This window comes from Rattus norvegicus, chromosome 3 (assembly GCF_036323735.1).
Source record: "Rattus norvegicus strain BN/NHsdMcwi chromosome 3, GRCr8, whole genome shotgun sequence".
NCBI classification, from domain to species: Eukaryota; Metazoa; Chordata; class Mammalia; order Rodentia; family Muridae; genus Rattus; species Rattus norvegicus.
In genome coordinates this window covers 80,169,311-80,194,174 of record NC_086021.1, presented here as the reverse complement: position 1 = coordinate 80,194,174, position 24,864 = coordinate 80,169,311, and the positions used below count along the sequence as shown (strand labels likewise).

Here is a 24,864-nt window from a genome sequence, read left to right as displayed (position 1 = left end):
TTTAAGATACTGATAAGGAGGACTACTTAACAAAGTTTTTCTCTCAAAATTTTATTCTCCCAACAATGTTTTCCTGAGTCCACATATTCAACGATTTTGCTTACACTGAAGGAGGGAAGGTGGACTCATAAAAATGGCACACTGAGAGCTGCTGAAGCCTGGCCTCACTCTACCCACAGCCACCTGCTAACCCTTGTAGCACGTCAGTAGACAGGCATAGATTTGGCAAAGAGAACACCAGTTATAGCTTAAAGATGCTCAACTTCATGATCTTGAAATTTTATATTTATTTTGTTTTTTGATACCTTAATAAACTTAAGGCCCCCCCCAAAAAACCCAGATTACATTAAGTACTTAAGAAACTTAATATTTTTTTAAGCTCTGATGCTGCAGATCTATTTATTGACATAAAAGATTCCCACAATATACTGTTTAGAGGGAGAAAAATCAAGTTACAGAATAGCAGGCATAATATGATCCCATCAGAGGAGGACAGTATTACTAAGGCAGCTAGAAAAACATTATCCAAATGAAGAAAGGCAATTCTGAGGTGGCAGGACTTCTGAAAATTGTATTTGTCATTAAGGCAAATAAACATGTGCAGCTCTCATAAAAGAAATAAAACTACATCGCAAGAGAGAAACAACAGCAAGTGCTTCGCTGTTGATGTTACAATGTTACACTGAAATTATTTCTGTGAAGTAATGTCACTTTCAGTGCGTAAGAATGGAAGCTCTTTTAAACGTCCATACGTACTGACCTGGTCCAGGGTCTTGTTACCCCATCCAATGGCTTTCATCTTACGCTTGACTTCACACTGCTTCTGGTAGGTCAGAATGAGGTTCAGAGGCCAAGGATAAGGAGACCCATACCTAGCAAGAGTGATCTAAAGGAAAAAGGCTGTTAAAGGCAGAATCTTTCCAAAAAGTAATGCATTTTTACAAACAGAATTTTTAAAAGTATGTATTTCTGGAGAACATACATAAAGCAATCTGGAAAAAAAATATATAGCTCATAGTATAAAAAATTAAATTTTTAAACCATTCCCTTTAAAAATATATAAACTTTATGTACTTTACAACCAGTTCTATCAAACAATGACACATAGCTTCCCTAAAATGTATGTGCAAGCAAAATTAAAGTAAGTGAAAAACTGTCTCACTAATGGTACAAACCACAATGTTTCATTTATGAGCAGGGACTTGCGATTCTGAGCAAAAGTGTTTTCTCATTAAATTTTAATTAAGATAAATGCTGCAGAAGCACTCACCTCCCCTACTGTAGCTTCATCACACCACTGGAGATACAACTAGAAACAAAGGAACAGTCACTGAAACTTTAAAAGACTGAAAAGGGGCAAAGGTATTTCTTACCATAGTAATTTCTAATAAGTCAACTTCGTGAATCAAATATATGGGTTTTTTCTTCTTGGCTATTCACTGCACAGAATTATTAAATTCATCGGCAATACTTTACAGAAAACATGTCTTACTTACAGAATATGTGTCTAAACATCATTACTTTATGGGGACTATTAAAGTCTGAATGGCTAAAGTAGAGCAGTAAGTAGGCAAGACTCACTCCTAATGAACAGAAAAACTGGTGCAAATAACAAGAAACTTTTTTATAGATGATGATCAAATAATTCAGATGACCACCCCTGTCTGAGGGTTTGTCCCATTTCTCAATGGCTTTATAGGAGTTCTGTAAGGAGAACTTTATATGAGAATCCAGACTGTACGAAATTGTATTTTGTCTTAGGCCTTATCCTCTCATACCTCTGCAGTCAGCAGCATGTTGTTGACTAATTCCATGTAAGCCTTCATTTCTGCTTTTTGGACTTCATCCAACCCATCACTAAGAGAATGGCCCTAAAGGGAATTTAAAAAATTTTAAAAGAGAATCTGATTAAATATACAAATCTTTCAGTTATCTTACTAGTATAACAATATCTAAATGTCCAGTGCATTAATTTCCAAAATGCTTTTTAAAACAAAGTATACCTAATATTCAATCACTACTAAGTAGTATTAATTTGTCACTATATTTTCAAAAGACAGAATTATAGAATGAATTATTTCATAAAGGAGAAAACAAAATGATCACTAGTAAGCCCTGTTTTTTAAGCATAAACCTTAAAAACAAAAGAAATACCAAAACATGTACTACTTATAAAATAGGCAAAGAAAAAAATTAAAACAAAAAAAACCAATGTTAATAAAGACATCATAGGGAGAAAGAGATGATGTCAGAACTCTCTAAGACATTGTAGAAATGGACAGACACATAAAATGATATAGTCTTTATTTATTAGTTAAATCTGACAATCTGGTCTGTATTATTAAAAGGTATATGCCAAAGCATCCTGACAACACTTTCAGGAATTCATCTTCTTCTTTGCTATGTGTGAGTCAGGGTCTTAATATGTAGACCTGGCTAGTCTGGAACTCACTATGTAGAACAGAGATCTGACTTCTAAGTGTTTAACAAGCACCATGCCCATGAAGGAGTTATCTTAATGAAACAAGTATATAGAAGTTTATGTCAAAGAAAATGTATTTTAATACTCCTAAAATAAATGGTCTATATGCAAATGCCCACTGAAAAACTATATAATGCATGTAATATAACAGAAAGCCATGTGTATGGCTTTTTAAAGATGTGTATCTATGTATAGTCATTAATATAGAATCATTTCTAAATACATTGGTAACTTTAAAGGACAAAATAACATATAATAGTATGACCTGGTTTTCTAACTGTGTAAAGGTCCAGAAAAATGTTTCTATAAACATTAATGAAAGTGCTTTTCTAACTGTTAAAATCTAAATTAAGCCAATGAACAGATCACTCAAGTACGTAACTTAATACTTTCAACTTCAAGACAGATCTTATATCTCCTCTCTCAAAGATCAACCAGATCTTTAATAAGAACTTAAAAGCTTCATTTATGACAGAAATTCTCATACTCTTTATTAGAAAACATCTTCCATTTTCCAAAAATCAACCAACATCTTTGCTATTGGTTTATATTATAAAGAAGCACTCAACTTATAGTTGAGAAATAATTTCTAATAATTTACATCAGCATTTTGTAAAGTTAGTTTAAAAATCAATAAAGATACTAAGAAACACTAAAGAATATGAAAAGGTCACTTAAAGTGACTATGGTCAAATGCATTTAGTATTTTTTCCTTACCTTGGCTTTAACAAATTGGATTATTGGGCCAAGTTCTGACACTACTTGATTTCCCACATGAATAAAAGGTACTTTTCCTGTTGAGGGCAAAAGATGTGAGAAAACAGCTTCAGTAAATTAAAGTTTGTGCTAGTAAAAAAATAAATAAATAAACAAGAAAACTCAGAAAATGCTTTATTTATAAAGAAATATTATGAAATTATAATTTTCCAAATTATAGCCAGAAGCATCTGCTGAAGTCTAAATTTTAAGCAATGATTGCCAATGAATTTTAAAACAAAAGAACCAAGCACAGTAGCACATGCCTATAATCCCAGAACTCAGGAGGCAGAGGCAGGGGGATTCTAAGGTCAAGAACAGCCTTGAAAGTAAAACTCTCTTAAAATTCAAAAACTAAAAAGTAGGGAGAGAGAAGAAAGAAGCAAAGAAGGAAAAACAAACAAGTAGCGTTCACACTTCAGAGGTAACACTATACTAATTGCTCAATCACTCATATTACATGGACCAGGACAGGACACCAGTTCAAGATCACTGAAAACTTTCAAAGAAATTAAAATAAGGATTTCTCATCACAGTACAGAGCAAAGCTTCAATCCACACTAAAAGGTACAGTTGTGTTTTGTTTGACACAGGGTCTCACTATGTAGTCTTGGCTAACCTGTATGTAGACTATACTGGCCTTTGTCTCCTGTATGCTGAGAAATGTAATTTCAAAAGATTTCTTTTATACTTTTTAATTTTTAAATCTAATACCCACTGAAGTCAGTATTTTTAGCACATAACAATGCATTAATGTCTTTGGCTCAAAGAATTTACCATCTATAGGGTATGTTAGTTTGAGTATGTTCCCAAGATATAAGAGAAAAAAGAACAAACAGTAAGCTTATGAAAATGGTAACACTAAAGGACACAGCTCAGCTTAGGGGTAATGTCTGACCAACATCCTTGAGGTTTTAGATTCACATCTCATTAAGGGAGTGCAGAAGAGAAAGAGGAGGGAAAAACTGTGGTGTCTTTAAGTAAATGCCACATTAGAGAGTAATATTCCATTTTAATAAACATTAATGCTTAATGCAATTTTGAGAGATAAAGAAGAAAAGTGACTCTAAACAGCAAGCGACTCTACTCCAAATGTGAAAGGACAGGACCTGCTGTCAGACTTAGTTCAAGCAGAGTTCATGCTAACAGCAGGCTTCTTCCTGCTACTGCTCAGTATATTCACTTCTCTCTGGCTTAGTCAGCCTGAGGGTAATGGATGAGGTGTCTGGCACCAATAAAAGCTTCATCTGCATCTATGTAATAACACTACAAAGAAAAGGCAAGCCTTTTGGAACACAACACTCAATAGATGTATTGGGAAGGCATGTCCCTATTACCAATGGTATATTCTTTATACTGCTTTAGAGGGAGGGAGGGTGTGTCTAAACTGGATAAACATTAGGCTACATTGTTGTTTTGGTTTTGACTTAAAAAAGATCTTTATTAGTGTGAATACAGGTCATCTGAGATCTTGAGAAAATAAACTGTTTCATGCCTAGACTAAGAGGTATTACAAAGTATGATGTTTAAGATTTTTATTATTTGATGTGGGGTGTGTGTGTGTGTGTGTGTGCGCGCGCGCGCACGTTGTAAATGGCCCTTTTATTTTCTTCCATGATGGGATGAGATGAGAGCCATACCCAAGCTTTATGACTACATGGCTTGGACTGAACCCAGAGTGTTGCTTTTATGTAACTATCCCCAGGTCTAGGCCTAGAAGCTTCTAGCCTCTGTACAATCTAATCTTCTGCAAGCCTGGACCTTAAAGACTTCAGCTTCCAGCCTTTCTGCTAACTCAGACCTAGAATGTTTTCAGCCTCCTAGACTTACTGCTGAATAAACTTACCCTTTCTAAACTCTTGCTGGCTGGTTCAAACTTGTCTCCAAACTGATTCAACTTGACTTCTCTGGGATTCTGACTGAATTGCTCTGCTTGGAAAAACTGCCTCTGAACTCCAAGAACTGAACTGAATGCACAAACTGACCAGAAAGGCAGGACCTCAACTGAACTCAACACTACCTCTCTCCCTGCACTGCTCTTAAGTAGCCTCTCTTGTCTGGTCTCATGAGAGTTGGGCATATCTTATCTGATTCATTTGTCAAATCTTTCTCTGATTAGTCACTTTGCCTGCTCCCCAATTAGATGTCACTGTATTAAAGATGTATACTAAAGGCATGTCTGTATTCCAGCTACAGGGATTAAAGTGTATCATTATGCAGACCTAGGTAGTCTTTGATGTGAACCCTTGCCAGAGCACCCATGTTGCCAGATTAAAATTCCTCTATGCCCTATAGTGTGTGTGTGTGTGTGTGTGTGTGTGTGTGTATTCACACTGGTGTGTTCACCCATCCAAGCATGAGTGTGCAGAGGCCAAAGGTTGACATCATTGCCCTTTATCATTATTCTATCAGTCTGAAAATCTTTCACTGGATTTAGAGCTCAAGGATTAACTAAATTGCCTTGCCTCTGTTTCTTAACACTGGGATTGCTGACAGGTGCTAAGAGGCCCAGCTTTTTGTGTAGGTGCTGAGGATCTGTATTCTGGGCCTCATGCACATACAGTTAAGTACTGAGCCATCTCTGTAGCCCTAATTACTTATTTCCCCCTAAAGAAAGCAATAAACATATTGTCAAGTAAGTTTGTATATTCCGAGAATGTTAGCTAGAAACTTAGACGGCATCTAATCTGAATATCTCATGTAACACAAGAGGTCACTGAAATTCAAAGAGAAGTGAAACTCCCCAAGGAAATAGTTAATAACTGACACAGGACTAATGACTTCCAAACTTTTAGCCAAAAAGTTTTCTACGTTCTCTGCTTAAAAAGTCCACTAGAAGCTGAGTATAGTGACGCATGCCTTTAATCCCAGCACTCAGGAGGCAGAGACAGATGGATCTCTGTGAGTTCATGGCTAGCCTGGTCTACAAAGACAGTGCCAAGAGAGCCAGAGATCAATACTGAGTGTGGTGGTTTGAATGAAAGGGGCATGGTAGTATTAGGAGGTGTGGTCTTGTTGGAAGGAGTGTGTCACTGGGGGTAGCTTCCAGGTTTCAGAAGCTCAAAACAGAGCCAGTGGCTCACTCATTCTTCCTGCTGCCTACAGATCCAAATGTAGGCCTCTCTCCCTGTCCAGCACCATGTCTGCCTGCATGCCACCAAGCTGTCTGCCATGATGACAACAGACTAAACCTCTGAACTATACGCCACCCCAACTAAATGTTGTCCTTTATAAGAACTGCTGTGGTCATGGTGTCCCCTCACAGCAACAGAACACTGACAGTGAGCACTCGGTCTCTTTACATTAAAAAAAAAAATTAAATATCAAGCAGGCAGATTTTTAAATTTTGAACTCATAACTCCAAATCATGATAAAGGAAATACTAATCTGAAACAAGCTGAAGTATAAACTATCTTAGTAGAAAAATGAAGGGTAAAAAGAAAATGCTAAACGCAAGTAATTCCTAAATAATCACCAAATCAAAATGAGAAGATTGACAAATGTTTATATGTATAAATAGCAATATAGCAGCCAGGTGTGGTAGCACATGCCTTTAATCCCACTACTGGGGATCTCTGTGAGTTCCAGGTCAGCCTGGTCTACAAAGCAAATTCCAGGACAGCCAAAGCTGTTGCACAGGGCCAAAGCAAACAAACAGATAAGTAAAATTCAACCAAGGAGAAAAAAAGCAATATAGCATACTTACACTAATCAATTATACAGAATCTCTTATTCATGAAGGAGTGATTCTGTGTTAGTATTGCTCCAGCAAAACCATAACTAAAATAATCTGTGACATTATATTTAACACTTAATTAGCTTTGTGACATTATGTTTTTATACCAAAATTATTTGAATCCTATTTAATACTAGTTAAATCAACTAGCATATGACACCTAAGATCATCCTGACTGCTTAAATCTACTAGCATAAAACACACAGATTACTCTTATCATTTAAAAAGAACACTAGAAAGAAGAAAGCCGAAAGCCATTTCAGTGACTAAGACCCAGACCCAGTGACTAAGACAATTTCATTATTTCATGAGCTTTCTTCTTTTACCTGTTCTATAGGAAAGGTTAACTGAGGTATGTTAAATAATAAACAGATTCAGCCTTATGGTCTGCTTCTCTACCCAGGGCCAAATCAGCTGGCCGATACTCTCTCACACCCAACAGCCAACATGCCGCCCAGAAGGTCCACAGTAACCAAGGACACAGGTGAGAATCTTGCCCTAATACCCACACCAGCTCAGACACCCAGAGCCCAGCTGCTTAGAAACCTACCCCTGCCCTTCTTACTCTACCTTCCTTCTGGTCTGTTTCTCCACCCCGGGCAAGATCAGCAGGCCTGATACCCTCACACTGTATAGCATGCCTGCCTTCCAAGAGTTCCAAAGGAACCAGGGAGACAGATGAGAATCTTACCCAAATACCCATGCTAGCTTGGACACCCATAGAGCCCAGCTGATGCAGGACCTATCCACACTTCCAAGCTTCACCTTCCTTCCTGTCCTAGGCCTGATACCCTCCCACACCCTACAGACTGTCTGCCTCCCAGGAAGTTTGCAATAACCAGGGACACAAGAGGCCTGCTGTAACCAGAGACATAAAAGGCCCACCCTAACCTAAGACTGCACAGCCTGGGGGTTGGGGATTTAGCTCAGTGGTAGAGCGCTTGCCTAGCAAGCGCAAGGCCCTGGGTTCGGTCCCCAGCTCTGAAAAAAAGAAAACAACAACAACAACAACAACAACAACAACAAAAAATGCACAGCCTGACTCCCAGGATACCAGCTCTACCCAGGTCACAGAGCTCCACCTGCCTCCAAGGAGGCCAGCTCCAGTCAGAGACACCCAGGACAGTGAACACCAGAGATAACCAGATGGTGAGAAGCAAACACAAGACAGAATCCAATGCAATTTGACACCCCCAAAACCGAGTTCTCCCACTACAGCAAGCCTTGGACACCCTAACAGGTCTGAAAAGCAAGATAATGACCTGAAATACCATATCATGAAGATGATAGAAGCCTTCAAAGAGGATATAAACAACTCCCTCAAAGAAATGCAGGAAATCACAGGCAAATAGGTAGAAGCCCTTAAAGAGGAAATAAATAAATCGCTTAAAGAAATACAGGAAAATACCATCAAGCAGTGAAGGAATTGAACAAAATGCTGCAAGAACTAAAAGTGGAAATAGAAACAATAAAGAAAACACAAATTCAGGCAACCCTGGAGATGGACAACTTAGGAAAGAGAGCAGGAGCTACAGATGCAAGCATCACCAACAGAATATAAGAAATAGAAGAATCGAGAGGATAGAAAACATCTTCAACAAAATCATAGAGAAAACGTCCCTAACCTAATGAAAGAGATGGCCATAAATGTACAAGAAACTTACAGAGCACCAAATAGACTCGACCAGAAAGGAAAATCCTCCCACCACATAATAATCAAAACACTACATAAACACAAGAAAGAAATATTAAAAGCTATAAGGGGGGCTGGAAAGATGGCTCAGAGGTTAAGAGCACCGACTGCTCTACCAGAGGTCCTGAGTTCAATTCCCAGCAACCACATGGTGGCTCACAACCATCTATGAATAAAATAAATAAATCTTTAAAAAAAAAAATCATGTTTCTCCAAAAAAAAAAAAAAAAAGTTACAAGGGGGAAAGGCCAAGTAACATATAAAGGCGGACCTATCAGAATTATACCAGACTTCTCAACAAAGACTATGAAAGGAAGAAGATTCTGGACAGATGTCATACAGACTCTAAAAGAACAAAAATGCCAGCCCAGGCCACTATAATCAGCAAAACTTTCAATCACCATAGATGGAGAGGCCTAGATATTCCATGACAAAACCAAATTTAAACAATATCGTTCCACTAAACCAGCCTTACAGAGGATATTAAAAGGAAATCTCCAATACAGGGTAGGGTAACTACATCCAAGAAAACACAAGAAAGTAAACATTTCACAACCAAAAAAAAAAAAAAAGAGAGAGAGAGAGAGAGAGTGAGAGAGAATAACACATACACACATAATACCACCTCCAGCAACAAAAATAACAGGAACTGACAATCCTCTGTCTTTAATATCAACATCAATGGACTCAATTCCCCAATAAAAAAACACAGGCTCACAGACTGGATAAGTAAGCAGAATCCAGCATTTTGTTGCATACAAGAAACACGCTTCCATGACACTACGTCAGAGTAAAAGGCTAGAAAAAAGTTTTCCAAGCAAATTGTCCCAAGAAATAAGCTGTATATCTGATAAAATAGACTTTCAACCAAAACTTATCAAAAAAGATGGAGAAAGACACTTCATACTCATCAAAGAAAAGAAATCCACCAAGATGAACTCTCAATTCTGAATATCTATGCCCCAAATGCAAGGGTACCACATTCATAAGAGACTTTACTAAAGCTCAAAACACCTTACACATTAATAGTAGGAGACTTTAACACCCCACTCTCATCAATGGACAGATCATGGAAACAGAAACTAAAAGAGAGACACAGTGAAACTAACAGAAGTTATGAACCAAATGAATTTAACAGATATCTATAGAACATTTCACCCTAAAGCAAAAGGATACACCTTCTTCAACACTTCCTGGAACCTTCTCCAAAACTGATCATATAATTGAGCACAAAACAAGCCTTAACAGATATAAGAAGGTTGAAATAATCCCATGCATTCTATCAAATCACCACAGACTAAGGCAAATGGTCCCAAGAAATAAACTGGAGATGCCATTCTAATATCTGATAAAATACTTTCAACCAAAACTTATCAAAAAAATGATGAAAGACACTTCATACTCATGAAAGAGAAGAAATCTACCAAGATGAACTCTCAATAACAACAAAATCAAAGAAAGCCCACAAACTAATGGAAACTAAACAACTATCTGGCTAAATGGTATTTGGTCAGGGCAGAAATAAAGAAATCAAAGACTTAATAGAATTCAATGAAAATGAAGACACAACATATACAAACTTAGAGGATACAATGAAAGCAGTCTTAAGAGAAAAATTTATAGCACTAAGTGCCTTCATAAAGAAACTGGAGAGATCCCATACAAACAACTTAACAGCACATCTAAGAGCTCTAAAACAAAGAAGCAAAGGCGTACAAGAGGAGTCGAGGGCTGGAAATAGTCAAACTGAAATCAACCAGTTAGAAATAAATAGAAGGATACAAAAAACAAAACCAAGAGCTGGTTCTTTGAGAAAATCAACAAGATAGATAAACATTTAGCCAAACTAACTAAAGGACACAGAGACAATATCCAAATTAACAAAATCAAAAACGAAAAGGGAGACATAACAACAGAAACTGAAGAAATTAAAAAAAGAAATCACCTGAATCTACTATAAAAACCTACACTCAACAAAACTGGAAAATATAGGTGATTTTCTGGACAGATACCACATACCAAAGTTAAATCAAGATCAGGTAAACTATCTAAACAGTCCCATAACACCTAAGGAAATAGAAGCAGTCATTAAAAACCTCCCAACCAAAAAAAAGCCCAGGGCCAGATGATTTTGGTGCAAAATTCTACCAGACCTTCAAAGAAGAGCTAATACCAATACTCCTCAAACTATTCCACCAAATCCAAACAGAAGGAATACTATCCAATTTGTTCTTTGAAGCACAATTATGCTTATATCTAAACTATACAAAGACCTTATAAAGAAAGAGAACTTCAGACCAATTTCCCTTATGAATATCAATGCAAAAATACTCAATAAAATTCTTGCAAACCAAATCCAAGAACACATCAAAACCATCATTCACCACAATCAAGTAAGGCTTCATCCCAGAAATTCAGGAATGGTTCAATATATGAAAGTCCACCAACATAATGTACTCATAAATAAACTCAAGGAAAAGTCACACGATCATCTCTTTAGTTGCTGAAAAAGCCTTCAATAAATTACAATACCCCTTTATGTTAAAAGTCTTAGAGAGATCAGAAATTCATGGCACATACCTAAACATAATAAAAGCAATATATATTGCAAACTAACTGCCAACATAAAATTAAATGGAGAAAAACTAGAAGTAATTCCACTAAAATCAGGGACAAGACAAGGATGCCCACTCTCTCCCTCTCTATTCAACTATATATATAGTAGTTTAAATTCTAGCTAATGCAATTAGAAAACAAAAGGAGATCAAGGGGATACAAACTAGAAAAAAAAGAAGTCAAAGTATCACTATTTACAAATGATATGATAATATACCTAAGTGACACCAAAATTCCTCCAGAGAACTCCTACAGCTGATAAACAACTTCAGCAAAGTGGCTGGATATAAAATTAACTCACACAAATCAGCAGCCTTCTTTTATACAAATGATAAACAGGCTGAGAAAAAAATTAGGGAAACAACACCCTTCACAGTAACCACAAATAGTAGAAAATTATCTTAGTGTAACTCTTACCAAGCAAGTGAAAGATTTGTATGTATGGCAAGGACTTCAAATCCTTCAAGAAAGAAATTGAAGAAGATCTCAGAAGATGGAAAGATCTCCCATGCTCATGGATTGGTAGGATTAACATATTGAAAATGGCCATCTTACCAAGAGCAATCTACAAATTCAATGCAACCCCCACTAAAATTCTAACACAACTCTTCACAGACATGGAGAGAGCAATTCTCAACTTCAAATGAAAAAACAAATAAGCCAGGATAGTCAAAACAATTCTCAGTAATAAAAGGATTTCCAGGGGAAACACCATTCCTGACCTCAGGCTGTACTACAAAGCCCCAGGGAAGGGGGAGGCCTGCTGTGGGTGGAGCACGCTCTCAGAAGCAACCAGGAGGAGGAATGGGATGAGGAACTGTGGGAGGAGGGATTGAAAAGGGGGTTGGGGTGGGGGACAACAGCTAGAATGTAAATCAAACAAACAAAAGCCAGGTTCATAGGTGTGAAAGTGGGTTTTCTGATAAGGAAAGCCCTATAAATAAGACTAAGGAATTCTGACATCACATGTCCTTAACAATCCAGTTAAACACCTCAGACCAGAGTTTGTACACATGGTTCTTCATGATTAAGTTTAGAACTGCTACTTGGAAAAAAAAAATAGGAAAATAACTCTTCAAAGAGAAAAAAAAAAATTCAAACAAAGGATTTTAACATTGGAGGCTAGAAATAAGGTGGTGTTTGCTATCATGTCTAAGGCCTTAGGTTCAATCCTCAATATTAAATAACAAACAAAAAGTACTAACAGAAACCACACACACTTACCAGATGGAGACATATATTCTGCATTTGCCCTGCATACCACTTTGACAGGCAGATTACACATCTGCAAAAAGGTCTGTAAATAAAGAGAAATACAATAAGCTTGATAAAAATTCATGCCTATTTAAAGAGAACTCTTTCTTTACTCCTTTCCTAAATTTAATAGTTCACAGAGTAACGCTGCACTAAACATGATGAGCAACCTTAAGGTCTCCAAAGGAAAATATTCTACTTAAAAAAAGGACTAAGTCATTAGTAAATATATAAAATTTGTAACAATTATATATTAAGGGAAATTTCATTCACATTTTCTATTTGTGTACATAAGCAATATTATATATTGCTTTAACTTTCTTTAATGGATAACTAATGTCAAAATTTTGTTAAGATATTGATGGTTTAATTTTGCAGAATCACCATCTTTCTCATCTTATTGGAAAATTCACAGTGTTATTTCTGCTACCTCAATGTTCTTTCCAGCAATACTCAAAATCTTGATATGTGGTTTCATTTAAGACTTAAAATTGGGAGCCAGTGAGATAGTCCAGTGAGTAAAGGTGCATGCAGTCAAGCCTGACAATCTGAATTTGACCCCCAACAGAAGAACCAAATCCCAAAAGTTGCCCTCTGACTCTTCTATACACAATGACAATGACATAGTGTCTCTGTCTCTCTCTCTCTGACACACACACACACACACACACACACACACACACACACACACACACACACTAAACCTAAACTTAAATAAAAATTTTAAAGAGATAAATCACAGAACATCCAAAACCAAGCACAGAGTGGCCCCCATCTCAGGGTAGGGGGAAGAGGAAAATCAGAGCTTACTAGATGGCTAGTCCAGCCGCTCACTGAATTTCAGTGAGATACCTTGTCTCAAAAATAGTACGGAGCTGGCCATGGTGGCCCATGATTTTACTCCAGCACACAAGATGCAGAGAGATCTCTAAGTTTAAGCCTAGCCTGATCTACATAAGACATTCCAGGCTTGCAAGGATTACCAATAAGACCCTGATATAATTATACTCTACAAGTACAATATACCATATTACCTTTTCTGGTAACAATGATTGGTAATTAACAACTGACAATTATTCAGGATGAAATTCTTTCAAATTCTTGTGTTATTGAAGACCTTAGTCCCTCCTAGATTCTTGTTAACAAATGACTTCTCTTCATAATTCACAGTCAATGTGAGTAGATTTTCATTTTCTTGTGTTTACATGTTCATGTGCATAGAAATCAGAGGGTGACGTCAGGTATCTTCACCTTTTCAGTGACTTTTTCACTTTTTTTTTTTTGGGGGGGGGGGGAGACAGGTTCTTATTGATAATCCTGGCAAGCCTGCAATGTCTTATATAGACCATGATTATCTTCAATAATGTAAAAACTTGAAAGCAAAAGGAAGCTCTGATTTAACTAGTATTTCTTTGTAGAATAGAAGGAAATTGGAGTTCCAAAATAGTACTTTCCACTTTTCACATTCTTTTTTTTTTAGTATTTTTAAGTGTGGGGGCTGGGAGTGCGCACACATGTGTGGGTGCCCATGCAGGTCAGAGGCTACATATCCCACTAGAACTTGAGTCACAGGTATTTGTGGTCCATCAAACATTAAGAACTTAAAGAATAGTATGGGCTCTTAACTGCCAAGACATCTTTCTAGCTCCTCAGTTCTATTTTCAATCTTGTAACAGAACTAGTCCAAATAAATACCATCTGAGAAGGAAAACTTTAATTTTGATAACTTCAAAAAAAGGTGACCTCATATATTTTATTACTTTAGGTATCTACTTAGGAAATCATATTTTTATATAAAACAAACAAAAAAAACAAATTTCTGGGCTAAAACAAATATCTTTAGTTAGGTATTAAAAGGATAAATGAAAAACATGCATTATTACTTTGTTGAAAGAAGAATGTCCCTGGGTTCAGTCCCCAGGTCCAGAAAAAAAAAAAAAAGAAAAGAAAAGAAAAAAGAAGAAAAAAACATATACTTGTTAGGTTTAGTAATAATGAAAAATTTAAAAAAAAAAATTGGGGGTTGGGGGTTTAGCTCAGCGGTAGAGCGCTTGCCTAGAGAGCGCAATGCCCTGGGTTCAGTCCCCAGCTCCGGAAAAAAAAACAAGAAAGAAAGAAAAAGAAAAAAAAAAAAAAGAAGAAAGAAGAATGTAAGTACTGAATTTTTTTGATTGAATGTGAGATTTATTACTGAACATGATTTGGTAGAGTACAGGAGAGCTCTTCAGAGACCCTCAGAAATGCAGGGCCTACAGCTTGTCTAGGACCGCTCCTTGGTGATGCTATCAGAAATGAGCTGCTTCTCAAAGACCATGTCTTCAAATTCATCTGCATTAAATCCAGTGATGCCCCACTTCTTTGAGATGTGGATCTTCTGGTGGTCAGAGGACTTGAACTTGGCTCTATGTAGATTCAATCACATGTTCCTTACTCTGCATACATGTTACTTGATATGGATGGACATGATGACCTGACCACTGTGCCTAGGATTCCCAAAGGCACCACTCATACCTGTCTGAAGCCTGTGAGCCCCAGCAAAGGCCATCTTGTTGGTTCAGATGGCGTGGGAAGAGCGGAGCCTCACTCGAATATGAAAGGACTCCTGCAAACAGCTCCTTACCATGTACTGACACAAATGCAGGTGGCGCCCAGGGCTCACCTTCATCTTCATTGTCATCTTCATCTGACACCCACATGGCCACAAAGTGGGAATTCATCAACTTTTGCCTTCTCCTGTACCCTATATCAAACCACGAGGCATCAAGAGTGCCTCAGCAGAAGTGATTTGGTGTATGGCCTGTTCTTACAGCATCAGTAACACACCAGAGCCAAAAAAGGGAATGATTTATTTTCAATACACATAACAATATAATCTTTTGTAACAAAAAGAAAGTAAAAGAAAAACAAAAGAAAGTAAATAAACACACAGTTCTGACATAAAGCTTTACTTATAATTTGTCAAAATCATGCAATTAAAAGACCTGTCCCTTTAGAATATTAAGTTCTGTCAGTACCTGCAGACCATGACTGTCTTTCCTACCCATCCTTGGCATGAAATGATTGGCATCTTCTAGTTCTATGAATCCAAAACTCAGGACTTTAAAGTAAACTCATCTCCTATTATGTAGTATTTTAAGAAATCAATACTTACATATATCAGTAAGCAGACATTAGTTTAGAAAACTAAGAAGAATTCAGTTTACCTATTTAGTAATCAGAAATTATAACTCAATAAACAAAAAAATGCTTTACATAAGTCAAATTTGCTACCAAAGCATGAAAATGCCACTTGAGAGTACATAAGATAGATTACATCAGAAAATAGAATCTTCCTTAGTGCACACTCCCATGAATACTATTCCAGGAATATTTGACTCAACTTTAGGTACATCAATATCTGACAGCTTGGAAAAAAATAGATTCTTTATAAAAGCAACCAAAATCAGAATAAAAAATATATAGGCTTTGCCTATTAGAATTACATATAAATAAAATTAACCTTTAAGAGTAAATTAGGTGAAAGAAGTATAAAACAGTCGAATGCAGAAAAAGAACAACTCTTGTACAGCAAGAACCTGACAACACTAGCAGCACATCTGGCACTCCCTGAAGAAGGGGAGTGAAGAGAAAAACCAAGATTTCCCTAAGCTCTAAGAAGTGTGTGATAAAGTTCTACTATAACTGCAACTAAAAAAAATAAATAATAGCAACAAAAAATCTAATTTTTATAACCTAAATAGATGGTAGGGACATGTAATATACTCACTTAATTTTCGTTAATTGCAAAAAAAAAAAAAAATTGGCTTTTACCAGTAAGCAGCACTAGCTAGCTCCTTTCCTCTTCTTTATTTGATGTATTAATTAATATTTGTCTTAAAAGATAACACATAGGTACCCAAATCCTGTGGGGAAGAGAGCTGAACACCCAGGAGTGCAGACATCCTGAGACCCCAGGACAGACTGTCACCTCTGCACACCTCTGCCCACATCCCCGGTCCAAGGGGAAACTGCACAGTGCCTCTGGACACAGGGATATAGGAACAGACGGCCTCCATTCTGGTCTGCGCTCAGGACCAAACTGATCCGGTCAAACAGCTCGCTGCACCCAAATCCCGTGGGGGAGAGAGCTGGACCCTCATTAGTGTGGATACTCCTGAGAAGTCAGAGGAGACTACCCTCTGCCCACAGTCCAGACCCAAGAGGGAATCGCATAGTGTCAACTATGCCCGCTGGGTGCAAGGACCTAGGAGCAATCAGAGGCAGGACCCTTTGATTCCTGCCTGCACCTAGAGCTGAAATTCATTCTCCAGGAGCGCCAACACACCTAAAGTCAGAGCACCTGTTCCCAGAAAAGGCTGAAAGAAAACAGGAAAACAGTTCTACAGGAGTGCTGACACAGAGGCCTAAAGGGAGTCAAGTCACTCCCAGAAACAGCAAGACAAGCAAACACCAGAGACAACCCAATGGCTAGAGGCAAGCACAGGAACCTAAGCATCAGAAACCAAGACTACTTGGCATCATCAGAGCCCAGTTCCCCCACCAAAGAAAATACTGGATATCCAAACACACCAGAGAAGCAAGATTTAGATTTAAAATCACATTTTTTGATAATGATGGAGGACTTTAAGAAAGACATACAGAGGGGCTGGAGAGATGGCTCAGTGGTTAAGAGCACTGACTGCTCTTCCAGAGGTCCTGAGTTCAAATCCCAGCAACTACATGGCAGCTTACAACCATCCGTAATGAGATCTGATGCCCTCTTCTGGTGTGCCTGAAGATAGCTAAGGTGTACTCATATAAATAAAATAAATTAAAAAAAAAAAAAAAGAAAGAAAGACATACAGAACTCCCTTAGAGAAATGCAGGAAAACACAAGTAAACAAGTAGAAGCCCTTAGAGAGGAAACACAAAAATCCCTGAAAAGAATTATAGGAAAACACAACCAAAGAGGTGAACAAATTGAAAAATAAAAACAATAAAGAACGCACAAAGGGAGACAACCCTGGATATAGAAAACCTAAGGAAGAGACAAAGGAGCTGTAGATACAAGCATCACCAACAGAATACAAGAGATAGAAGAGAGAATCTCAGGGACAGAAGATACAATAGAAAACATCGACACAACTGTCAAAGATAATGTAAAACGCAAAAAGCTCCTAACCCAAAACATACAGGAAATCCAGGACACAATGAGAAGATCAAACCCAAGGATAATAGGTGGAGCAGAAAGTGAAGACTCTCAACTTAAAGGGCCAGTAAATATATTCAACAAAATCATAGAAGAAAAACTTCCCTAACCTAAAGAAAGAGAGGCCCATAAACATACAAGAAGCCTACAGAACTCCAAATAGATTGGACCAGAAGAGAAATTCCTCCCATCACATAATAGTTAAAACACCAAATGCACAAAACAAAGAAAGAATATTAAAAGCACTAAGGGAAAAAGGTCAAGTGACATATAAAGGCAGACTTATAAGAATTACACCAGACTTTTCACCAGAGAGTATGAAAGCCAGAAGATCCTGGACAGATGTCATACAGACCCTAAGAGAACACAAATGCCAGCCCAAGTTACTGTATCCAGCAAAACTCTCAATGAACATAGATGGAGAAACCAAGATATTCCAGGACAAAATCAAATTTACACAATATCTTTCTACAAATCCAGCCCTACAAAGGATAATAGATGGAAAACTCCAACACAAGGAGAGAAACTACACCATACAGAAAGCAAGAATATAATTTCCTTGCAATGAAACGAAAAGAGAGACAAACAAACATAATTCCACCTCTAAAAATGGAAATAACAGGAAGCGACAATCACTAGTCCTTAATATCTCTCAACATCAATGGACTCAATTCCCCAATAAAAAGACATAGACTAACAGACTGGATACATTAAAAGGACCCAGCATTTTGTGGCATACAGGAAACACACCTCAGAGACAAAGACAGACACTACCTCAGAGTAAATGGCTGGAAAACAACTTTTCAAGCAAATGGCCCGAAGAAACAAGCTGGAGTTGCCATTCTAATATCAAATAAAATTGACTTCCAACTAAAAGTCATTAAAAAAGATAAGGAAGGACACTTCATATTCATCAAAAGAAAAATCCACCAAGATGAACTCTCAATCCTAAATATGCACCAAATGCAAGGGCACCTACATTCATAAAAGAAACCTTACTAAAGCTCAAAGCACACATTGCACCTCACACAATAATAATAGATTTCAACACCCCACTCTCATCAATGGACAGATCATGGAAACAGAAAATAAACAGAGACATAGAGAAACTAACAGAAGTTATGAACCAAATGGTTTTAACAGATATTTATAGAACATTCCATCCTAAATCAAAAGGATATACCTTCTTCTTACCACCTCTTGGAACCTTCTCCAAAATTGACCATATAATCAGTCATAAAACAGGCCTCAACAGATACAGGAAGATAGAAATAATCCCATGTATATCTATCAGATCACCAAGCACTAAGACTGGTCTTCAATAACAACAATAATGACAGAAAGCCCACATATAAATGGAAGTTGAACAATGCTCTATTCAAGGACAACTTGGTCAAAGAAGAAATAAAGAAAGAAATGAAAGACTTCTTAGAATTTAATGAAAATGAAAAATAAAACATTCCCAAACTTATGGGACACAATGAAAGTGGTACTAAGAGGAAAACTCATAGCGCTGAGTGCCTGCAAAAATAAACAGGAGAGAGCATATGTCAGCAGCTTGACAGAACACCTAAAAGCTCTAGAACAAAAAGAAATGAATAAACCCAAGAGGAGTAGAAGGGACGAAATAATCAAACTCAAGGCTGAAATCAACCAAGTAGAAACAAAAAGGACTATACAAAGAATCAACAAAACCAGAAGCTGGTTTTTGAGAAAATCAACAAGATAGATAAACCCTTAGCCAGACTAACCAGAGGACACAGAGAGTGTGTCCAAATTAACAAAATCAGAAATGAAAAGGGAGACATAATAACAGAATCTGAAGAAATTAAAAACATCATCATATCCTACTACAAAAACCTATATTCAGCAAAACTGGAAAACCTGGAGGAAATGGACAATTTTCTAGACAGATATCAGGTACCAAAGTTAAATCAGGAACAAATAAACCATCTAAACAACCCTATAACTCCTAAAGGAATAGAAGCAGTTATTATAAGTCTCCCAACCAAAAAGAGCCCAGAACCAGATGGGTTTAGTGCAGAATTCTATCAGACCTTCATAGAAGCCCTCATACCAATACTGTCCAAACTATTCTACAAAATAGAAACAGATGGAGCACTGCCAAATTCTTTCTATGAAGCCACAGTTACTCTTATACCAAAACCACACAAAGAGCCAACAAAGAAAGAGAACTTCAGACCAATTTCCCTTATGAATATTGACGCAAAAATACTCAATAAAATTCTTGCAAACCGAATCCAAGAACATATCAAAACAGTCATCTACCATGATCAAGTAGGCTTCATCCCGAGGATGCAGGGATGGTTTAATAATATACGACATTCCATCAACGCAATCCACTATATAAACAAACTCAAACATAAGAACCACATGATCATTTCATTAGATGCTGAGAAAGCATTTGACAAAATTCAACACCCCTTCGTGATAAAAGTCCTGGAAAGATCAGGAATTCAAAGCTCATATCTAAACATAGTAAAAGCAATATACAGGAAACCAGTAGCCAACATCAAACTAAATGGAGAGAAACTTGAAGCAATCCCACTAAAATCGGGGACTAGACAAAGCTGCCCACTCTCTCCCTACTTATTCAATATAGTTCTTGAAGTCCTAGCCAGAGCAATCAGAGAAAAGAGGTCAAAGGGGTACAAATTCGAAGGGAAGAAATCAAAGTATCACTATATGCAGATGATATGATAGTGTACTTGAGTGACTCCAAAAGTTTCACCAGAGAACTACTTAACCTGATAAACAACTTCAGCAAAGTGACTGGGTATAAAATTAACCCAAACAAATCAGATGCCTTCCTCTACTCAAAGGATAAAGGCTGAGAAAGAAATTAGGGAAATGACACCCTTCACAATAGTCCCTTTAACCAAGCAAGTGAAAGATCTGTATGACAAGAACTTCAAGTGTCTGAAGAAAGAAATTGAGGAAGATCTCAGAAGATGGAAAGATCTCCCATGGTCATGGATTGGCAGGATTAATATAGTAAAGATGGCCATTTTGCCAAAAGCAATCTACAGATTCAATGCAACCCCCATCAAAATTCCTACTCAATTCTTTATAAAGATAGAAAAAGCAATTTGGAAATTCATTTGGAATAACAAAACACCCAGGACAGAGAAACCTATACCTCAACAATAAAAGAACTTCTGGGGGAATTACCATCCCTGACTTCAAGCAGTATTACAGAGCAATAGTCATAAAAAACTGTATGGTATTGGTACAGAGACAAGCAGATAGATCACTGGAATAGAATTGAAGACCCAGAAATGAATCCACACACTTATGGTCACTTGATTTTTGACAAAGGAGCTAAAACCATCCAATGGAAGAAAGATAGCATTTTCAACAAATGGTGCTGGTTCAACTGGAGGTCAGCATGTAGAAGAATGCAGATCAATCCATTCTTATCACCATGTACAAAGCTTAAGTGCAAGTGGTTCAAGGACCTCCACATCAAACCAGATACACTCAACCTAATAGAAGAAAAAGTGGGGAAGAATCTTGAACACATGGGCACTGGGGAAATTTTCCTGAACAAAACACCAATGGCTTATGCTCTAAGATCAAGAATCGACAAATGGGACCTCATAAAACTGCAAAGCTTCTGTAAGGCAAAAGACACTGTCATTAGGACAAAACGAACAACCAACAGATTGGGAAAAGATCTTTACCAATCCTACATCTGATAGAGGGCTAATATCCAAAATATACAAAGAACTCAAGAAGTTAGACTCCAGAGATTCAAATAACCCTATTAAAAAAATGGGGTACAGAGCTAAACAAAACATTCTCAGCTGAGGATTATCGAACGGCCAAAAAGCACCTAAAGAAATGTTCAACATCTTTAGTCATCAGGGTAATGCAAATCACAACAACCCTGAGATTCCACCTCACACCAGTGAGAATGGCTAAGATAAAAACTCAGGTGACAGCAGATGCTGGCGAGGATGTGGAGAAAGAGGAACACTCCTCCTTTGTTGGTGGGATTGCAGACTGGTACAACTACTCTGGAAATCAGTCTGGAGGTTCCTCAGAAAATTGAACATTCCACTACCTGAGGACCCAGCTATACCTCTCTTGGGCATATACCCAAGAGATGCGCTAACATACAACAAAGACACGTGCTCCACTATGTTCATCGCAGCCTTATTTATAATAGCCAGAAGCTGGAAAGAAACCAGATGCCCTTCAACAGAGGAATGGATTCAAACAATATGGTACATTTACACAATGGAGTACTACTTAGCTATCACAAACAATGACTTTATGAAATTCATAGGCAAATGGAATGAACTAGAAAATATCATCCTGAGTGAGGTAACCCAGTCACAGAAAAACATACTTAGTATGCATTCATTGATAAGTGGATATTAGCCCAAAAGCTGGAACTACCCAAGATGCAATCCACAGACCACAGGAAGCTCAAGAAGAAGGATGACCGGGGTTGAGGATTTAGCTCAGTGGTAGAGCTCGGTCCTCAGCTCTGGGAAAAAAAAAAAAAAAAAAAAAAGGGGGGGGGGGAGAGAAGGATGACCAAAATGTGGATGCTCCCACTCCTTCTTAAAAGGGGAAGAGAAGGGGCTGGGGATATAGCTCAGTGGTAGAGCGCTTACCTAGGAAGCGCAAGGCCCTGGGTTCGGTCCCCAGCTCCGGAAAAAAAAAGAACCAAAAAAAAAAAAAAAAAGAGTGTTAAAAGGGGAAGAGAAAATATCCCTAGGAAGGGATATCAAAGCAAAGTTTAGAACAGCAACTGAAGGAACAGCCGTTCAGAACCTGGGCCACATGTGGCCCATATATATACAGCCACCAAAACTAGATAAGATTGATGAAGCTAAAAAATGCATGAAGAAAGGGACCCGATATAGAGCTCTCCTGAGAGACACATCCAGAGCATGTCCAATACAGAGGTCAATGCTAGCAGCAAACCACTGAACTGAGAACAGGACTCCCTTGGGGGTAATTAGAGGAAGGATTGAAAGAGTTGAAGGAGCTTGCAACCCCATAAGAACAATGTCAACCAACCAGAGCTTCCAGGGACTAAACCACTACCAAAAGACTGACCCAGGGCTCCAACTGCATATGTAGCAGAAAATAGCCTCGTTGGGGCACCAGTGGAAGGGGAAGCCCTTGGTCCTGCCAAGGTTGGACCCCCAGTACAGGGGAATATGGGGGGGGGGGCAATAAGGGGGCTGTATGGGGGGAATACCTGTATGGGAGAGGGGCAGGGGAGGGAAGGGGCCTTATGGACAGGAAACCAGGAAGGGGAATAACATTTGAAATGTAAGTAAAGAAATATATCTAATAAAAAATTTAAAAAAATAATGAAAAAAGTTAACACATAATACTGTCATTTATTACATATCACCAGTACATAGGCCAAGTGCCAGTAAATGTTAAAATAATTCAAAATTTTAAAGACTTTTCATTAGTGAAGATTAAGACTGCTGAAAGCTTAATCCAGCTTCTCGTGTCACACAGAGCACATTAAGAAAGCTACTTAACAGGGGTTGGGGATTTAGCTCAGTGGTAGAGCACTTGCCTAGCAAGCACAAGGCCCTGGGTTCGGTCCCCAGCTCCGGAAAAAAAAAAAAAAAAAAGAAAAGAAAAGAAAAAGAAAGCTACTTAACATCTAGAAGGGTACATAGTCTACATGGCTCAGGCTTCCCACCTTACAACAGAGTCTAGTCAGGTCATAATTACATCTGAAACACATTGCGTGAAAATTTGATAAGGCTTATTCTCAAGCATGCAATGCCACTTTCAGGGCACAAAATGAAAATGATTCTGAATTGTAATTCCTATCCTGTTTCACTAGAACACAAAGGAAACTCTGTGGTGACAACTGAAAAATTATTTTCTACCTTACTGAAGAGAGATGTCTTAAAATTAAAAACTACGAACAAATATATCCACAAAATAATTCATTTTATATCAAACAGCTGTAGATCCTGTAATTGAAATAATGTATCTAAGGTTGCAAATGAGAAGTGTTAGGTATCATTCTTAAAGAGACATATTAAGTTGCTAATACAGTTACAGTAATAGCTCTATTTGTAGTTTAACATAAATTAAGACTATAATTATGTTTGTGACTATTTTAAACAAAATAATAAATTCCTTTGTACCTGTGAATGTAATTTATAGCAAAGCCAAGTTCATTTTCCAAACCAATCTATTTCACACTGCAGAGGTACTCTGGTATAACAGTATAATGTAATTCTTGTGGAATGGTGAAAGAGCAGATTCACTAAAAGCACAGAAGAGGTTTGAAGATAAATGAAGATGCTATTCATTCAAGGGTAATTTCATCTTAGAACTATATGAAAGATGTTTCACTCATACCAGATGGTGTATGGTCTCAAATTTAAGTGTGTTTTCAGCTCAAATGTAATATTGCTGGATCGATTATGCTGATACTACACATCTAATAATGAAGAATGCTAGCATTTTTCTATTAAAAAAATAGTCTTCTTACCACTATGTCATTATTCTATTTAACCAACAAAATTTAATATACAGCTTGATATTTACCTTTTAAAGAAACAAACAAAAAAGTGATTATACTCAACTTATAATCTCTCAGGGGCCTATATAAAAACATAGATTTTTAATAAGATAAATAACTATTTACGTTAGAAAATATTAACTGGTATAAACTACTTCACAAATTACTTAAAATGACCACTTAGCCTCCTAGTATATTTTGAATATGCAATACTTCATGAGTGCAAACGCTACAAGACTAATTCAGATGTTTTATGCACATCCTACCACCTACGTGCTAAAGAACTAATGTGAGTATTAAGATTGATTTACTGTTAAGTTCTGCTTACAATCTAAGTCCAGTTTTGCTTTATAAACATCATATTTTCTCCTTATTCATACTTTATATTTATACTTCATAACTCATGCCAGGTGTTGTAAGTGTAACTTACCATCATGACCTAATTAATGTAATGTAAAACAATAAATCTCAAGAATTTACATTTAAATTCAACAAAATCAAGGAAACATCTGCAGTTTGTGGAGATCCTGCGCATCTTAGAACACTGAGAAGGACGCCTGTCACTACATTCCTTTTCGTAATTGCTGCCTTCTCCTAACTC

The 24,864-nt window shown here is 37.3% G+C and overlaps 1 protein-coding gene across 5 annotated transcripts in view; it reads right to left on the bottom strand.

The window, feature by feature from the left end:
- The window catches only part of Mtx2 (metaxin 2), a 61,992-nt gene that overhangs the window by 5,373 nt on the left and 31,755 nt on the right, over positions 1-24,864 (bottom strand). For 4 of the 5 annotated variants that reach the window (XM_006234371.5, NM_001008286.1, XM_006234370.5 and 1 more), the window contains exons 4-8: positions 12,508-12,580; positions 3,200-3,276; positions 1,779-1,871; positions 1,271-1,309; positions 761-886 (exon numbers count right to left, since the gene is read on the bottom strand). In XM_006234371.5, the coding sequence (XP_006234433.1) occupies positions 761-886; positions 1,271-1,309; positions 1,779-1,871; positions 3,200-3,276; positions 12,508-12,580 (408 nt within the window). Of the gene's footprint in view, positions 1-760; positions 887-1,270; positions 1,310-1,778; positions 1,872-3,199; positions 3,277-12,507; positions 12,581-23,883; positions 23,995-24,864 lie in introns of those variants that run through there. The other variant, XM_039104412.2, reaches the window with a different exon arrangement.